At 40.5% G+C, this 17733-nt stretch overlaps 1 protein-coding gene across 1 annotated transcript in view; it reads right to left on the bottom strand.

Moving 5' to 3' along the window:
- The window catches only part of PRSS12 (serine protease 12), a 74459-nt gene extending 57587 nt beyond the window's left edge, over positions 1–16872 (bottom strand). The window contains exons 1-2 of the mRNA XM_030815755.1: positions 16093–16872; positions 1994–2132 (exon numbers count right to left, since the gene is read on the bottom strand). Of these exons, the coding sequence (XP_030671615.1) occupies positions 1994–2132; positions 16093–16594 (641 nt within the window). The 5' untranslated portion in view covers positions 16595–16872. The remainder of the gene's footprint in view (positions 1–1993; positions 2133–16092) is intronic.
- Between the last annotated feature and the right edge of the window lie 861 nt (positions 16873–17733).

The raw sequence follows: 17733 nt of genomic DNA, 5'->3' as shown, positions 1-17733 counted from the left end.
TTTATAATTTTTAAAACCTTACACTGTATATAGTATTTGCCAGCAAGACTTTGAAACCAATTAATAAAATAGCAACATGCATCTCTTTCCTAATACCAGGAGAGTATTTTTAAAAGAAAAAAATGAAAATAATAGCATACAGATGGGCTCTGCTTTTAGCTCATCTAATCCACATATTTTTGTAAGTAACCTCTGCTGTGTACAAACTGGCATTAAATTTTAAAAAGACGAAATGCTTATCTGATTAACATGGTAATCTCTACAACTGTCTCCATGCTGCAGCATTCCATCAACCAAACTGTAAATATTTGGGGTATATCTAAAATGTAAATGTGTCTTCACAGCAATAAAGCTGGGTTTCTCTGATTTTATCGTGCAATTCCTTTTTTTTTAAATGGACTACTGAGAGATGATACTACATAAGCAGCTGGATCAGCTTATCTGAAGTTTGTTTGCAGAATAATAGTTTACATACTTTCATCAATCAAAAGACTAATAAACCACACAGTAGTTCACACCTCCACTATAGCGTTCTTGTTTCTTTGTATCTCACAGAAAATTTTATTCCTTTCTGATTTTCTGGGATAATAAAAGCACAAATAGGTATGTATATAAAGGAAGACATTGACATCAGCCTACAAATTTATTACATCTCTTGCCCCTCAAAGGCAAAAGCATGAAATCAACATTCTTTGTGACCTGCCCACCTGCCAATGTCTGTTTGCCAGACTAAGTATTCATGATAAAATCAGTAATTAACATTTCCAAGCACCATAACACTTTATAGGCTCTGGCCTTACTCCTTCTTTCATCCTGATTTATATCAACTCATCAAAATAATTAATTTTAATTTACTATAATAACCCTATTTATTGCTCTAACAGCATCAAAAATCTAAGCAAAATTTAGGGCTTCAAGCTTTGCCTCTACTCAATACTCATTCCTCAGCTTCCTAGTGGGAAGACAAGAGAAATCTGGTAAATTAAAGCTCTACTTCTTCCTTTTGTGTCATCATATTACCACTCTGATTATTAATGCAAAATACTTGCAAACTGCAAACTTCTTTTTTTTTTCAGTCTTTTGGACTGTATTTTTTTATAACAAAATATTTTCCATGCTTTCTAAAGATCTCTGGTGATAAAGGCCAAGAAAAAACATATGTTAGGTGCGCTTAGAAAATATAAAGGAGACACAAAAACAAAAGAATAAGAAAAACAAAAATAAAACCTGTTGTCCCAAAAAGAAGCCTTCTGCTCCTGGTGAAACTCTATGGCACAAGGAATAAAGATGCTGGGACTGATGAATTCAAAATACACTGACTTGTCGTAAAGACAGTGCCTAGGGTTACAGTGGAGCCAGTTTCCAGGCTGGCAGCTCCTCAGGACGGCAGGACATTGCCAGAGCTGACAGAAGCTGCCATCTTCCACAGGACCTCCTCAGCAACAAAACCTAAGGCCTAGGACATCACCACTTCCCCATCAAGGACAAGGGCACAGGTAAACATTGCCCCTTTCACACACAAATGCAACTTGTGGGTGCATAAAAGTAGAAAGGTAAAATCGAACGACAAGTTAAGGCTGTGCTAATTAATTAATTATAATTAATAATTAGAATAATTATAATTAATTCATTATAATTCTAAGAAATTATAATTTTTAGAATCAAATTCTTGGAATTTGTAAAGGCAAAACTTGCTTCAAAGGCCTCTGTATTTTGTTAAAGACAAAGACCAAAAGATGCTTTTAAATTTGCCCACTTAGTATTTGCCCATTTTCCTAGTTCAGCCCAGGTAGTAATATGTGAAGTACACTTGCATGTGAGAGAATTCATTTCTTCCATTTGGGGCCCTTTCTTTATAGTTCTTTTGTGAAAAGTGAGAATGAGGAAAGTGACAGTAAGAAACAAAGATACAAGCTTTACAAAGCAATGACGGGCACCCAGCATTACTCTCAAATACTAGCAGACTGATTTGGTCAGGGATGGGTACACTCACCCCAGCTGCAGCTGGTGACAAATGACTGATGCATCAGAATCATCCCAGTGGCTGCTACAGACAGTGCCCCAAACTCCACTCGCATATACTTCCACTGTGCCTTCAAATTCATTTTTGCCGCCACGGAGTCGTATTGATCCTAAAGTGGAAAAGAATCCCAAAATCCTTTAATAGTAAATAATCATCTGAACATATTGAGCCAGTCCTGGGTTAACATGATTTTTAAACTTAAGTAGTAAGGGACCCAGGCAGAATGATTTAGCCTCCACTGTGTGTGGCATGTGTTTCTTCCTTTAAGTGAGGATTTAGCAAGCTCCTTCTTTTTTTGTAATTAACATCCTGATGTCAATGCTAATTATATTTTCTTTTTTATCTAGGCAAACAGACAGTGCTATTATATTTTTTTCTTTATTCCATTATCTCCTCATCAAGAAGCAACCACTGTAATTTTCAAAGGGGGAAAAAGTAGAAGAGTATGACTAATACCAGATCTTGTATCTCAAATACTAGATTTCATTACATATGAAGTTTTTATGATTTATTACCTTCCTCTTCTCATGAGGCCATCAATAAGAAACACAGAAACAAAATTAAATGTTCTGCATATGAATTAGCTATAATTAGCTGTGTTATATCTTCCGTTTGATTTGTTCATCCACTAAGGAAAAATAAAATGTTTTCCCCTCTTAACTTTCAGTAGTAGTCATTAAAATTCTGAAGATTATGTCCATAATCTTCATTTTGAAAATATTGCCTAATGCTAGTCTTGGAAAAATAGCCACTAGGTAGTATGTATAATTGAATGCCCCTGGAAACTCACCTCCTCTAATATACCACACCCAAAGAGCTGCCCAAAGTCCACAATTTAAGTCATTCCTTTCAGGCTTTAAAAGAGCCAAGATTTAAATTCAAGCACCCTTGGGAAAGATAACGCTTTGGTCTTATGCCTTAAGTGTGGTTCAAGGACCTACATTCCTCTTCTCATTGGGACTGGTTCCAGAGCAGGCACTGGGAGGCAGCAAGTGGGACAATTGAGCAGAGACAGAATTAACCTCAGACAACTTAAGAATTGCATAAAATTCTGTTTAAAATCACCTACAATGGCCTTTATTTCATAGGAAAGAAAATTAAGAAATTAATTTAAAAAATCAATCCTACCCAAAAAATCTAGCATAATTTGCATATTTCAAAGTTATGTATGGCTTCACAATAACTTCCAAAAATATTAGATTCACAAAGTATCCATTCATTTCATTTGTACAGGCTTAGTCATCCACAACTATTATTTTCCACATCATCATCCTTTAAAAATGTAAGCATTTAAGGAAAACATATTATATTTCTCATGACAAAAACAAAGTCTCATTTAATTCAAACAAAAGGCAATAATAAATGGAGGCAAACATTGTACAGTACTGCCAAATCCTGACTATTCAGGAATGAACAGGGCATGGGTCATTCATATGACAAATCATCTAAAACTCATTCATATATTCTAAACTTCTTTAACTCACACTAAGCAAGAGGAAGTCCTGCCTACCTCAGTGAAGTATGAACTACAGAATATTTTTAAGGAAGTATTTCTGAAGAGTTCAACTGATCTTTAATGATTTTTCATACCACAAAACCTCTTCTACAGAGGCCCACATAATATTATGCACATCACAAATGCCAGCAGTTTATTTTAGTCAAAGAATTCATTTGTTGACCTCAAGCAAACTTTATTTGAATTGATATTTAATCTATTATTTCTTTACTAATTCCTACCCTTAATCACGAAGTTACTCAGGTCAAAAGGGCTGGAAGATAGTTCTAGTAATGAAAACAAAGGGAATGTGTACTTATGCACGTTAAGTGATCATAAGATTTAAAATAGTGCCTACATCGAAAAGCTATCAAGAAGAAATGATGTACACATAGAATCTAAATCATTGAGGCACTTAGAGGTGAGAAGGAGAAAATCCTGAGTAAAGTATAATTATGACCATAACAATATAATGGCAATGATAGAGCTGGAAATAGTTTCCAGGTCAACTATCAGCTGCACCATCATTTTCTCTAACGCTCCAAGCACACTGTGAAAGCCTGGATTCATTTAGCAGTATCTGCTATATGGCAAGAAATGTGCAGTGCTCATCCAATTTTCCTTTAACAAATGAATACAAATATTTGCAATTCTTAAAAGGCAATTTGCATGTCAATGACTAATGAATTCTATGTCAGATTCTACTCCAGGCACAGCCAGCCCCAACACACACCTTCCTAACAGTGTCCTCCACATGGTTTATCCTTTCCTAAGGGCCATAAAAATGTCTATTCTGAGGAAACCATCTACCTAGGACTCAGAATGAGTATTTATATCATTCTATAAAGCTCAATTCTTCTAATAATTATTTGAAACATCTTTTTTAAAAACAGCATTCAAATATGCTCTAAAAGACTAAAAGTTTGAACACACAATTCATTCTATTGTAGGAGCCAAGAGCACTTTCTCTGCCTTCTGAAGGTTCACTGACAAGAGGCATATTATTAGGATAAAAGGCATATAAATTTATTTGATCGTGGTTTTACGTGACGTTGGAGCCTTTAGAATGAGGACCCAAAGCTATAGGGGATATTGCCCATTTTTATGTTCAGGTTTAACAAAGTGTGGACAGCCACGTAGAAATATGTTTGGACAAAATGGGTAGGACCTAATCTCAATAGACTGAGTGGGGAAACCTAGTAAGGCTTATCAGTTTAGATTTTTCTTGGCCTTTTTGAGTTTTGTTTTGTTTTTTTCTGGGTATGGAGAAGAACCCTCTCTGGAATGGGGGGTCTTATGACATGTAATCAAACAAGGTAGGTCAGATAAATTTTTAAGGCCAGTCTTTACACAGAAAGCTGGGACATGAGGGGAGTTGAGTAATATTTTTAGGTTTTACGGCTGATTGTGGAAACAATGGGTTCCGGTGTCTATGGCCCACCTTGGAAAAGAGGAATTCTAGTTTCTGCGGCTAGCCTCAGGGGAAAATGAAAGGCCAGTGACAGGAAAGTAGGAAAAGATCAAAGGAAAACTGGTTTCTGAGACTACTTCTGAGGCCTTCGTTTGGGGATATCATTTTCTGAGACCCAACACTATATACATTTAAGATAAGTAATAGTTTTCATTTGTTTTTTGGCTTTATTTTGTTCTTGCTGCATTTATTCTCTTAGAAAAGCTGAGGTGGTCAAGATCTTAAAAACTATAATTTATGGCTGGATACAGTGGCTCACGCCTGTAATCCCAGCACTTTGGGAGGCCGAGGCGGGCGGATCACCTGAGGTCGAGAGTTCGAGACCAGCCTGACCAACATGGAGAAACCCTGTCTCTACTAAAAATACAAAATTAGCCGGGCATGGTGGCACATGCCTGTAATCCCAGCTACTTGGGAGGCTGAAGCAGGAGAATCACTTGAACCCGGGAGGCTGAGGTTGCGGTGAGCCGAGATCTCACCACTGCATTCCAGCCTGGGCAACCAGAGCAAAACTCCGTCTCAAAAGCAAGCAAACAACAACAACAACAACAAAAAACTATAACTTATTTCCTTCTACTTATGGATGAAGAAGCTACAGACCAAAGCAACTGAGCAGTTACAGAGCCATGATCAACTATCTCCTAGTTCCCTGCCCTGGTTACTGACCTTCTACCTCCAAACTTAAGCAAAGATCCTGAAATACAATAAGTACCTTTCAAAACTTCAGATATTACTTTATGCATTATACCATGTTAGTGTTCACCATCCTACTGAAAATACTGCAACAAACCCACCAAATCTTGTATGGAAATAAGCCAACTAGGCAGAGAAGCATAAAGTAGCCTGAAGTTTCTTTACACTGTGGAACAGGAGAGAAGTGGCTTTCTGGTGCTCCTATAGTTGACGCAGATCCTCCAGTAGAAGCTGATTTGTCCCACAGCTGTACAAAGTTGTGGGAGGACTATGAATGTGTATGTGTACACATTTGCACAAATGTATAGGTACACAATTACACAATGGAGAAAGGAAAATAACCTTAGCTAAAAGAAATCTGCGAGGCCCAAAGCTAACCAAGTGAACTAATTTCTATTGCTGTACCTAACAATAAAGTGATTTGCATAAATTGTAGACGAAATACTTTGTTTGGCAAATATTGTTCAATTGTCCAATTTTTTATTATTAAGAACTGATCCCTCACCTTCCGCCCACATTCTCCTACAGCAACCAACCATTCTTCGATGCTCTAGTCAGAGCTTGTGTCCCTGGACCACACCCCAGTGTGTGTGATCCAAGGTTGCACTGTCTTAAAAGTCTCTCAAGTGCCAAGTGCACAGAAAATATTCTATTCTACATATTTCTATCTTTAAAATGCATTAAGAATAATAATTTAAAGTCTCAAGCAGAGGTTTTAGGTCAATTATATTAAGCATTATAAACATGCAGACCAAACTAGTAACGGAAGAAAGTCTGGAATTGTACCACTATGCGTGATGGCATGTCATGCAGTGGAGGCCCCAGAGTTCCCGAAATGAACGGCTACCAAAAAAGAAAAAGGTCAACTGTCTGCTGGTGTTATAAATATTTAAAGGCAAAATGTTCCAATGTACAACAATGTTCAGAATTCTACTATCTTAATTCCTCGACAAAAATGTTTAACTGTTAAACATTTACAGTAAAATAGTTTACAACTGTTTTCCTTCTAAGTACATAGGCCTCCGGTTTTATAAAGGAAAGAAAACATAAAAGCTTCGTGTAATAGAAATTTGCTTGATGGACAACTTCGCTAGAAAACAGGAATTCCCCAAATAGAGGGACAGACATTCAAGAAGAGTTCTCTTTAACCATCTTATCAGTCTCAGTCAATACAGGTAAACTAGAGAACAGCCGACTGGATAAAAATTCCCTTCAGGAGTCTCATTGGCTTCTGAGCTTTAAGATTTAAGACTAAGGCAAGACACAGTGGCTCACACCTGTAATCCCAGCACTTTGGGAGGCCAAGGCAGGAGGACTGTTTGAGCCCTGGGGTTAGAGATTGGCCTAGACAACAGAGTGAGACACTGCCTTTACAAAAAAAAAAAAAATGAAAAATTAGCCAGGCTTGGTGGCCCATGTGTGTAGTCCCAGCTACTCGGGATACTAAGGCAGAAGGATTGCTTGTACCCAGGAGTTCAAGACTGCAGTGAGCTACAATTGTGCTACTGCATTCCAGTCTAGGTGACAGAGCAAGATCCTGTCTCAAAAAACAAAAAACAAAAACAAAAGCAAAACAACCTTCCTTTCCATATTCCATATGTGAAGGAAACCTAAAAGAAATAGGAGAAAAGGAACCAAATGAGTCAACTATCTTCATTCTATATATCCAGCTATTCCAAAATAAAGCAAATGAAAAGATATCCCTGTTTAGCCTGGATAACATAGCAAGACCCCACCTCTACAAAAATTTTTAAAATTAGCTGGGTGTGGTGGCCCAGGCCTGTAATCCCAGCTACTTGGGAGGCTAAGGCAAATGATCGCTTGAGCCCAGGCATTCAAGGTTACGATGAGCTATGACTATGCCACTATACTCCAGCCTGAGCAACAAAGCAAGACCCTGTGGGGGAAAAAAAAAATGCATGCCTGCCTATTTAGTTAACCGCTCATTAAAATGTACTTATAAAATAGTATTCCTTAATTTAAAGAGAAAGAAAATGCAGTAAATACAAAGACCCACCCCAATAGTGTTTTCTGAATAAAATTAGTAATAAATATTTTTAAAATCTTTTTTTAAAAAATCACAGTTTGATAAAAGAGTAAAAAAAACTTCATGTTTTCACACAAATCCTTTCTTGTCTATTATTGAACTTTACAGATGCATAAAATAATTAGTTCTAGTCATTTCTATTGTTCTAGTGGAATAGAAAGAATGTATATTGGCAACATCCAGCTAGTGTTCAGATCCTTGACAAAAAGTACACTTAAAGCTGTGAGTGATACAGAAATTTCAATTTATGACCTATTCAAAAGAATAGAAAAAAACCATTACATGTTGAACAATTTAGTACACATATTTGACATTAAGTTAAATATAATACTATGTCTTATACCAAATGCAACACTATAAAAATATACTACATGACCATTCTCTATCAATTACAAAATATATAAAAAAATTACAGTATCTGAAAACAACTGGATTGGGGGACTCTTGGTTGAATTTTTCAAGTACAGTAGGGGATGCTAGGTTAATTTTTATGTTATTTTCTTTCTTCACCATATTCAACAGTACTAAGTTATACTATTTTCATCTATAATTATATTTACCCATTAATTAAACCTGCCATATATTTGCTAAATAGTATATTTTATTCAAGTCATCCCAGGTCAAAATGAATCAAATCATTTTTAATATACAAGGCATTCCCCTGAACCAAGATCCAGCTGAGCTATATTTGCCTCCATTAGTTCACATCTATAATTCATACTAATTGTTCATTTATTATTCATGTATACAACAACTTAAATGCTGAGAAAAAAATCAGCTGGTATAGTTCAAAATGAGAGTGCATCCCCTAAATTAGCAATTCTACCCATTTACACTGTGCTTATTAGAAATTTATAAATCTTATAAATTATTCCTTAGTTTAAAACATTATACAATACCAAACAAAAAAAGATGACTCTGTCCATGGTTAAGTTATAGTAGGCTAACAATACATGCATAGAGCCTCAACAGAAGGTTTCACAAATTGTGTGTCCCCAGACCATCTACACATAAACAAATGGTACGGGCATTACCATTTTATTGTATAGTAGTGAGTGATGAAATTGAAACCAAACAATAATCTTCTTGTCTCGCAGATCATGCACCACAGGGAAGGTAATGAAAATGCTTATTATTCTTCTGACACCTCACCCAGAAAATGGCTGTCCTCAACCAGAGGACAAAGCTGAATTTCTGATTCATCTTTATAAATGCTGCACCTAGTGTGAATGCAGTAAATGTTTAATGAATAAACAAAACCTATCCTTACCCTGTTAGAAAAATCAGCATTACACTTTGTATCCCCTCTGCTGATCCTAATAAAAGGTACTGAGGCTAAATGTGCATGTGTGGCTTGTAGGGGGGTAAATATCATTACTTTAGTGTTTTGCATACAATTTTTTTTTATTAATATTGTTGCACTGATTTGTAAGAATGAGGAGGAGGGGAAGAGGAGACTGCCCTGGAAAAGGAAGATGCTAAAGGGGCAAAAATAAACATTTCTTTAGTTTCTAATGACAGCAGACCAACCATGTAGACATCAGTCTAAATCAATTGTTCATATAATGCCTATTTACTATGCAGCTAAGGAGAGAGGCTTCAAAGGACTGCTTTCTTTAAAATTTAATTCAGGGGGAAAAAAATCTTCAAAATTAGAATTAAATCATATAATCATGTTTACTTAATAAATGAACTAACTTCAGCATTCTCATCAGTTATGGAATTATTCATTTCAGATATAAATGTGTCATAATATTTGCCTGCAAATAGCATCTTAAGACAAGGAAATATGCTTTGTCAACCAAACCAGAGTCTAAATGTTATTCATCCAGATATGACTAAAAAAAAGAATGTAACATTTTACAGCACTTTATAAATTACTTACTGTTATTTTTTAATTGCATTAAGTTTCCCAAATATAAGGACAAGTCCCAACCATACTCCTTAGCAAACCTTTTTGGTTCTGATCAACAACTACCTTGTTTCCTCCTTGCCAGTTGAATCCCCAGATGATTCAGAGGTTAAGCTAACTAATCTATGTAATCATGGTAATTGTACATTTCTTTCCAAAGACTGTCAGGAAGGAACATGTGATCCAGTCTGGGCAAATGAAATGTGGAAGTCTGTGGGGGAAATTCCAGAAAGGTTTCCTCGTTGTTTCAAAAGGACATTCCTGCAGAGGGGCTTTCTCTTTCTTCTGCAGATTGTTCTATTTCTAAGTGAAGCCTGGAATGACCACCAGCCTAAGAATAAAGGCCACGCTTCTGAAGAGGATAGAGGAGCCAAGAAAGTAGCAGAGGAACAGAAGTGTACCATGCTGGAGTCTGCCCATCATATGGACTTCTTGTAATAGGAACAATAAGCTTCCTTATTGTTTCCGTTTTCTATTCTTTGCTATCAAAACCACCCAAACTGATTCAAGACACATCCATACCCAAATTCATAATTATCATGTTTTCTTCCAAATCTTCCAAAAGCATCTTTATTTTCACAGTCATAATGTATTATATATAAATTTTGTACCCTTCTTTCCCCTAAACATTATCATAAACACTTTCCTATTTTATATATATATATATATATATAATATTTACAATAATTATTTTAGTATCTGCATAATATCCATCAAATGCAGGTACCTATGAGTAGTACCTTATTACTGGATATTTCATTTTCCCTTCAGTTATAAACCAAATTACTTTTACATAGGTTATCTTATCACAGGGGGCCCCAACCCCCAGGCCATGGACTGGTACAGGTCCGTGGCCTGTTAGGAACTGGGCTGCCCAGCAGGAGGTGACCAGGAGGTGAGCAAGTGAAGCTTCATCTGTATTTACAGCCACTCCCCATTGCTCACATTACTACCTGAGCTCTGCCTCCTATCAGCAGCAGCATTAGATTCTCCTAGGAGCTCGAACTCTATTGCGAATATTGAGAACTGTGCATGCAATGATCTAGGTTGCATGCTCCTCATAAGAATCTAATGCCTGATGAAACCATCCCCCAGGTCCACGGAAAAACTGCCTTCCACAAAACTGGTCCCTGGTGCCAAAAAGGTTGGGGACTGGTGTCTTAACACATAGGCGCACACATGCGTGTGCACGCATGCACACACACACACGACAGTGACCACATAAGTAAATATACACCCCTGGACAATAGCTCATAAAACGCAATAGTAATGGGATATCTTATTTTCTTCTCTAAAAAAAAATATTCACACTAGTTAAGAATCAGATAATGCTCCCGAATCTAAGTATTTGACATCTGCCTTAGTCTGAAAAGCAGATTGAGCTCAATATTTAAAATCAACCAGGAAATGTATCAAATATGGTATTGCTAATAAATGTTTTTCAGCACCTGCTACATAGAACCAAGATGTAGCACTTAAAAGTGGCGGGGGACAGCTTTCAGCTAACTTTTTAATTAACATTCACTACAAACAACAGATGGATGTTCAATGAGTACAGCCTGTAAACAATAGTACTTCGCTCACATGTCCTCTATCTCTATTTCAATCAAGAGATTTTGGGTGGGTAGGTGCACATGAACAGATGAGCATGACAAGACAAAAAGTCAGATCTCTGACTCATCCTCTCCTCCAAAATCTCCATGATTAAAACTTTCTCATTTATTTAATCTGTTTTACCTCTCTATCATCAGCCACCTATGGTTGGCTTGTAAAAAGGGAGGTTCTCAGCACCGTGTCAAGCAAGTTGCCCCATCTGCTATGCCAACCAGAGACTAGAAAAGTGACTGCCCCTTCCTAGGCAGGAAACACTAAGTTATTGCAAGCTATTGTGTTTCGTTGTGTTTGTTTTGCTTGTTTTAGAGAGAGGGTCTCCCTCTGTTGCCCAGAATGGGGTGCAGTGTCATGACTATAGCTCACTGCAGCCTCTAACTTCTGGCCTCACGTGATCCCCTTGCCCCAGCCTCCTAAAGTACTGCGATTTCAGGCATGAGCCACCATGCTGGGTCACAAGCTGTTGTTGGGGGAAATCAGTTGCCTGTTAATTCTTCCTGTAGAAGTGCGAAAATAACCTAGCTCACATTCAATTAATAACCATATTCTGGGCAGCCATGGTAGCTCATGCCTGTAATTCCAGCACTCTGGGAGGCCAAGGTGGGAGAATCACTTGAGCCCAGGAGTTGGAGACCAGCCCGAGCAACATGGCAAAACTCCGTCTCTACAAACAATACAAAAAATAATAATAATAAATTAACTGGACTGTAGTCCCAGCTACTTCAGAGGCCAAGGTGAGAGAATTGCTTGATCCTGAGAGGCAGAGGTTGCAGTAAGCTGAGATGGCACAAATGCACTTTGTCTCAAAAAATAAAAATAAAATAACCATATGCCGGTGAACTAGGTTATTACTATCCTACACTGGTCAAAGGAAAAACCAGAAGTGCCATTTCTAAAACCACACAAAAAGTTACCATTGGCATGCCTTACACCTGCTCCTAAAGCCTAAGAGGGTTAAGTCACAGAATGGTGGGCTCAGTTAATCTATATCATCACCTACCACTACACATTTTAGGTGGGTTCTAATGCCCTTCCATGTGTTCTGCCTGACTGTGACAGAGTTTTCAGCATCTAAATCACTTTGACTGCTCAATAGAAATGCATGTTCCATTCCTGATCCAGATCTGAGAATTACCCAGAGCCTGGGCTACAGTCTAGGAATCTGCATTTTAACAAGTCCCAAGGTGATTCTAAATGCTCATAATGAGACCAGCTCCCTGGGCTGATTCAGCATATTCCCATAGCCAGAATGATTCTCTTTTTTTTTTTTTTGAGACAGTTTCGCTCTTGTTGCCCAGGCCGGAGTGCAATGGCGCGATTTTGGCTCACTACAACCTCCGCCTCCCAGGTTCAAGTGATTCTCCTGCTTCAGCCTCCCAAGTAGCTGGGATTACATGCATGCGCCACCACACGTGGCTAATTTTGTATTTTTAGTAGAGACAGGGGTTTCTCCACGTTGGTCAGGCTGGTCTCGAACTCCCGACCTCAGGTGATCCACCTGCCTCAGCCTCCCAAAGTGCTGGGATTACAGGTGACAGCCACCGCGCCTAGCCCTAGAATGATTCTTTAGTATTAATTTGCAAGTTTCATAAAACCAGGGCCCAGGTACCATGTTTCCTGCTCTCTGACATCTGAGCCACTGGAACATCCACGCCCAGCCCTGGCTCACCTGAGGTCCCCACCCTGCCCCTTCAACTTGGCTTCAATCAACTCTTCACCACGGAGACACCAACTTCCTCATTTTTCTCGATGCAACAAGATACGTGACTCTGGCCAGCAGTTTATTTTTTAAAGGAGGGATCACATTACTATAAATCGTTATTTTCTTTTGCCCTGGATTTCTGTAAAGAAAAAAATATGTCGGGCATGGTAGCTCTTACCTGTAATCCCAGCACTTTGGGAGGCTGAGGCAGGAGAATCCTTTGAACCCAGGAGGCAGAGGTTGCAGTGCGCTGAGATTGCGCCACTGTGCTCCAGCCTGGGTGACAGAGAGAGACCCTTTCTCAAAAAAAAAAAAAAAAAAAAAAAAAAACAAAAACAAAGAAAAAGATACCAGATATCTTTTAAGCATAAGAGACTGTAAATCATGTGCATCGGGCCAAACCTAATTCCCTTTCTTCCTGTTAGACTAGTCCATAAACTACAAAATGAGGATTACTACACAACGCAGATATTTCTACATGTGTATATATAAGTAAAGAAATACAGCAAAATGAGCTGTGAAGTAAAAATACACATATCTAACCCTATTTTCTCCTACACCCCCCATAATATATCTTCACATATTTTCATCAGTAAAATGCAGGAACTCACTCATAAGATTGCTACAAGAATGAAATGAGGCCGGGAGCAGTGGCTCACACCTGTAATCCCAGCACTTTGGAAGGCAGAGGCAGGTGGATGGCCTGAGGTCAGGAATTCAAGACCAGCCTGGCCAACATGGTGAAACCCCATCTCTACTAAAAATACAAAAATTAGCCGGGCGTGGTGGCAGGCGCCTGTAATCCCAGTTACTCAAGAGGCTGAGGCAGGAGAATTGCTTGAACCAGGCAGGCAGAGGTTGCAGTGAGCTGAGATTGCACCACTGCACTCCAGCCTGGATGACAGAGGAAGACTCTTGTCAAAAATAAATAAATAAATAAAAATAAGAGAATGAAATGAGAAAATGCACATAAAATGTTTAGTCCAGCATCCAACACAGAATGAATGCACAGTAAATCCTAGCTAATATGATCAGGCCAGGTTGTTTTGCGTACATGCTCAGCGCTGCAAAGGTCTTTTAAATTAATTTACTCAAAACTTGCTTTTCTCCTGATGAGGAAATCAAAGCTCTAAGAGTTAAGAGTCTTACCCAACAGTGCACAGCTACTGGCAGAGCCAAAGCAGACACCAGTGTTTTCTAAAGCACAATTCAATATTCTTTTCACCACTCCATGATACTTTTGTTCACACCCCTAATTGAAATGTAGGACCAAGAGAGCCATAAGGTTCAGAATATGCCAGTCATCTCAAAGCTATAGGTTATGCCCAAGTAGACCTGGAGGAGTAAATGATAGAATAAGATTGAGTCTGTGAAAGTAAATCATTATTACACAGCTGATCGTTTTCCTATTTTTTTGTGGTGGTGGGAAGGGCATTTATCTCCCATCTTGAGTGGTTTCTTTTGTTTCTCTTTTGTTCAATCACTTTACTCCAGGAAGTACAAACAACTATTATGCAGTATTTGGGATTTTGTCCGGTGAGAGTTAGCTAGGAACATAAAGGCATTCAAAAGATTTACATTTCTAGTCAACTGAAGAAGGTGAGGTGGCAGGAAATCCAAGGACAAGTTACTCTCCATGTCTGAAATATAAGGCTGAAAGAGTTACGTCAGAAAGAGAGCAACAGATCACTATCATTTTTTAACTTTAAATTACTTTTCTTGAGTCTGTGATTATGTACTTAAAGAGAAGTTGTATATTCTCTCCTATGCATTCATTCTCTAATAATTATCCACTCTTATCTATTTATAAAACTATAATATGAAGATGAAAAAAGTCAATGTTTGCTAAATCTAAGATTTTACTATAATCTCTTACGGTGAATAACAAGACAATGCTAGCACTCTTCGTTTGACATCACCTCAAATTTTTTATAGCTACATTGGCATTCTGTTCATGAAACACAAGTAAAGCGATGACTTCATTCCCGAGGATGAAGGATAATTGATCTTAACCTTCCTATCACTTTTCCTTAACTCAAAGCACTAATGCAATTGAAGGTACTGATAAATAAAATTTCTCCAGGAAATGAATGACATGGTGACAGATAACCTCCAAGTTACCTCCAAAAAGTACAAAGTACAATATGATTCAGGATCTCAATTCAGGAAACCCTTGCCCCACAGTGTGAATGGAAAGCTGCCAAAAATACTTTGTTGAAAAGAAATTCAAACTTTGGAGGATATTTTTTCTTCCTCAGTTTTTAAAGAAAAAAAACCTAATTTCAACAAAATCCCAACAATTCAAAATAAAGCAATGTTCAAAGCTGGACTATTCATTTACATTAAATTTATTAGTGTGATGCTTTTATTACCACAAACCTAAAACATTTTTGCCACCTTCATCTCCTGATGTTACCAACTAATCCTGATAAAACATATAAAGCTAAGTAACGGCTCTGGAAAACTGTGTATGGCTATATCAAGTTGCTACTTCACCAAGATAGTAGTAGTATTCCCACCTCTTTTCCCTTTCTTTTTTTCCAGTCACTAATGATACTTACCATACTGAGCTGGAGTATGTGAATATGGCTGATTTTGGCCACATAATTTTGCCATACTTTTTAAAACAGAGGTCAACAGTTAAATTAAGGGAAAAATTTTACCACATTTTTCCAAATCGGAGTCTAAAGAATGGAGGGAAGGTTATTGGTTGTCACGTTAATGTAACATTTCCCTTTCCAGAGCAAGTAATTATGCTTCTTTAATGTAAATATGGTAACCCACTCAACGTAAGCTAATCTAGAGAACAGACGCCCAAAGCACACAGTCACCCAGTACACGAGCGCACACACACACACACTGGCCAGAGGACAGTGCAGATCCAGAAACCCAGAGCTCAGCACCTTGCATAGAAACTGTCACCCCTGACAACCTTCACACAAGCACACCTGGCTGGTTTAAATTTGCAGCACCAGTATACCTTACTGGTAACCCAGCTGCAGCCCACCGTCACAGCCCGCAATGCAAGCCCACAAACCCACACCCCGTCACTTTCTCCAAGAGACCTGTACGCCGGCCCCAAGCCTCACTGGCTCCGGGCCCATCCGGAGTTTCCGCGGCCGCCCCGAGGCCACTAACCGTGTCTGCAGTCGCAGTAGCCCCAGTCCACCTTGCCACGGGCGTCTCCGTAGAAACACCAGGGTCTGCCCGCGCCGTCGGGGCTCCGACAAAAGTTGTGGCGCTGTCCTCGCAGCTGAGCCCAGTTCGCCGGGGGCGACCGCTCCAGGAAGGGTGGCACCTCCGCCCACCGCAGACACGGGGCGCCGAAGTCCGTCACGCTGACCCATGGCTCGCCGGCGGGGCAGCCCCAGGGGTGCGGCCGGGGCGTGTGCCCCGCCTGGAGGGCGTGCGGGCGCTGGGCAGGGAGCGCCCGCGGGGGGCGCGGGAAGCGCGGGAGAGGCGGCGGCGGACGCGTCCTCGGGGGCCGCTGCTGGGTGGGAAGGTAATAGGGGTAGTGCGGACCCGTTGGGGGCGAATGGCGGGGGCGGTGGTGGAGGGAATCATTGAGGACAGAATCAAAGCCGACCACTTCGGGGAGCGCCCCTAACACCAGGGCCAGCACGAAGCGGGCGAGCGTCATGGTGCCAGCGCTGCGGGGTCTGGTCCATGCTCCACAGCTTCTCGGGCTTGGAGCGGAGAAGAGGAGGGGGCGGGGGCGGAGCTGCCGCGTCCCTCGAATCCCCCAGCCCCCTCCCGCCCCCGCGCGCGGACCGCCCTTGACTCCCCAACCTCGCCTCCCGCCGCTGGTGCCGTGACGCGCCTCGGCTCCTGTTCCCCCGGCGGCAGCCGCGGGTGGGGAAATCTGGAGCTCAGTCGAGCCCCGGCCGGCGGAAAGGACCGGAAAAGAGAAGGAGCGGACGTAGCGGGGAGCGGTGGGGCCTGAGCCCCAGGTAGCGGCGCAGGCACGAGCCCGGGAACTCTGCCCCCTGGGGGCGGGCGCCGGCGGCGCAAGCTGCTCGGGACCTCCGCTCGGCCCCTGCCAGGCCCACCGCAGTCCGCCCGCACAGGCACTGCCAGCTGCCGGGACCGAGCCCGAGGGTGCCCGCGCGGAGCACGGTCTTGGCTGCCCCTTGCCAGCATGCAGCACCAGCACAGCCCGGCGTTGGCGGCTCCCAAGTCTGGCACCGGCCCCTGCCGTCATCTCGCCTCCAACCTCGTCGCCCCGTATCTTGTTTCCTCTGTTTTGAAATCTTTACCAAAGTGTGGATGGATTTAGATGCAGCTCTCCCCTGACAACTCCCAGGATAAAAGTTATCAAAACCCACGAGGAATGTTAAAGCCGTTTCGCTGAACTATAAACTCTTTAAGGACAAGACCACGTTTTATTCAGCTTGATATCCCCGTGCTTAACACTGTGCCCCAATAAACATTGACTGAAATTAAATTCCTGAACCGACTCAGGGAAAGGAGCTTGAGCCTTTCTGCTTCCTGCCTCCCACTTTCCAGCCGGTGCCCTGGACAACACCAGTTGTTTGGTTATTATTGGGATTCAGTGAGGCTCTCTTAATACCAAATTTCCTCTCTAACCAGAGAAGACTTCATCCGTCCCGGTTTCCATCCTATCCAAAAAGTCCATCCCCCTAGCACCTGCCTCGATTTTTGCAGGGCAAAGGACTTCAGTTAAGCCTATTCATTTGCCTCTCCAGAGTAGACTCTGCCTGCTGACAATTTTGAAGCTTCACTGTTGGCTCGACCTCAGCTTAGTAAGGCCCTTTCAAC

This window comes from Nomascus leucogenys, chromosome 7b (assembly GCF_006542625.1).
Source record: "Nomascus leucogenys isolate Asia chromosome 7b, Asia_NLE_v1, whole genome shotgun sequence".
Lineage (NCBI taxonomy): Eukaryota > Metazoa > Chordata > Mammalia > Primates > Hylobatidae > Nomascus > Nomascus leucogenys.
This window is presented reverse-complemented; position numbering and strand designations above follow the sequence as displayed.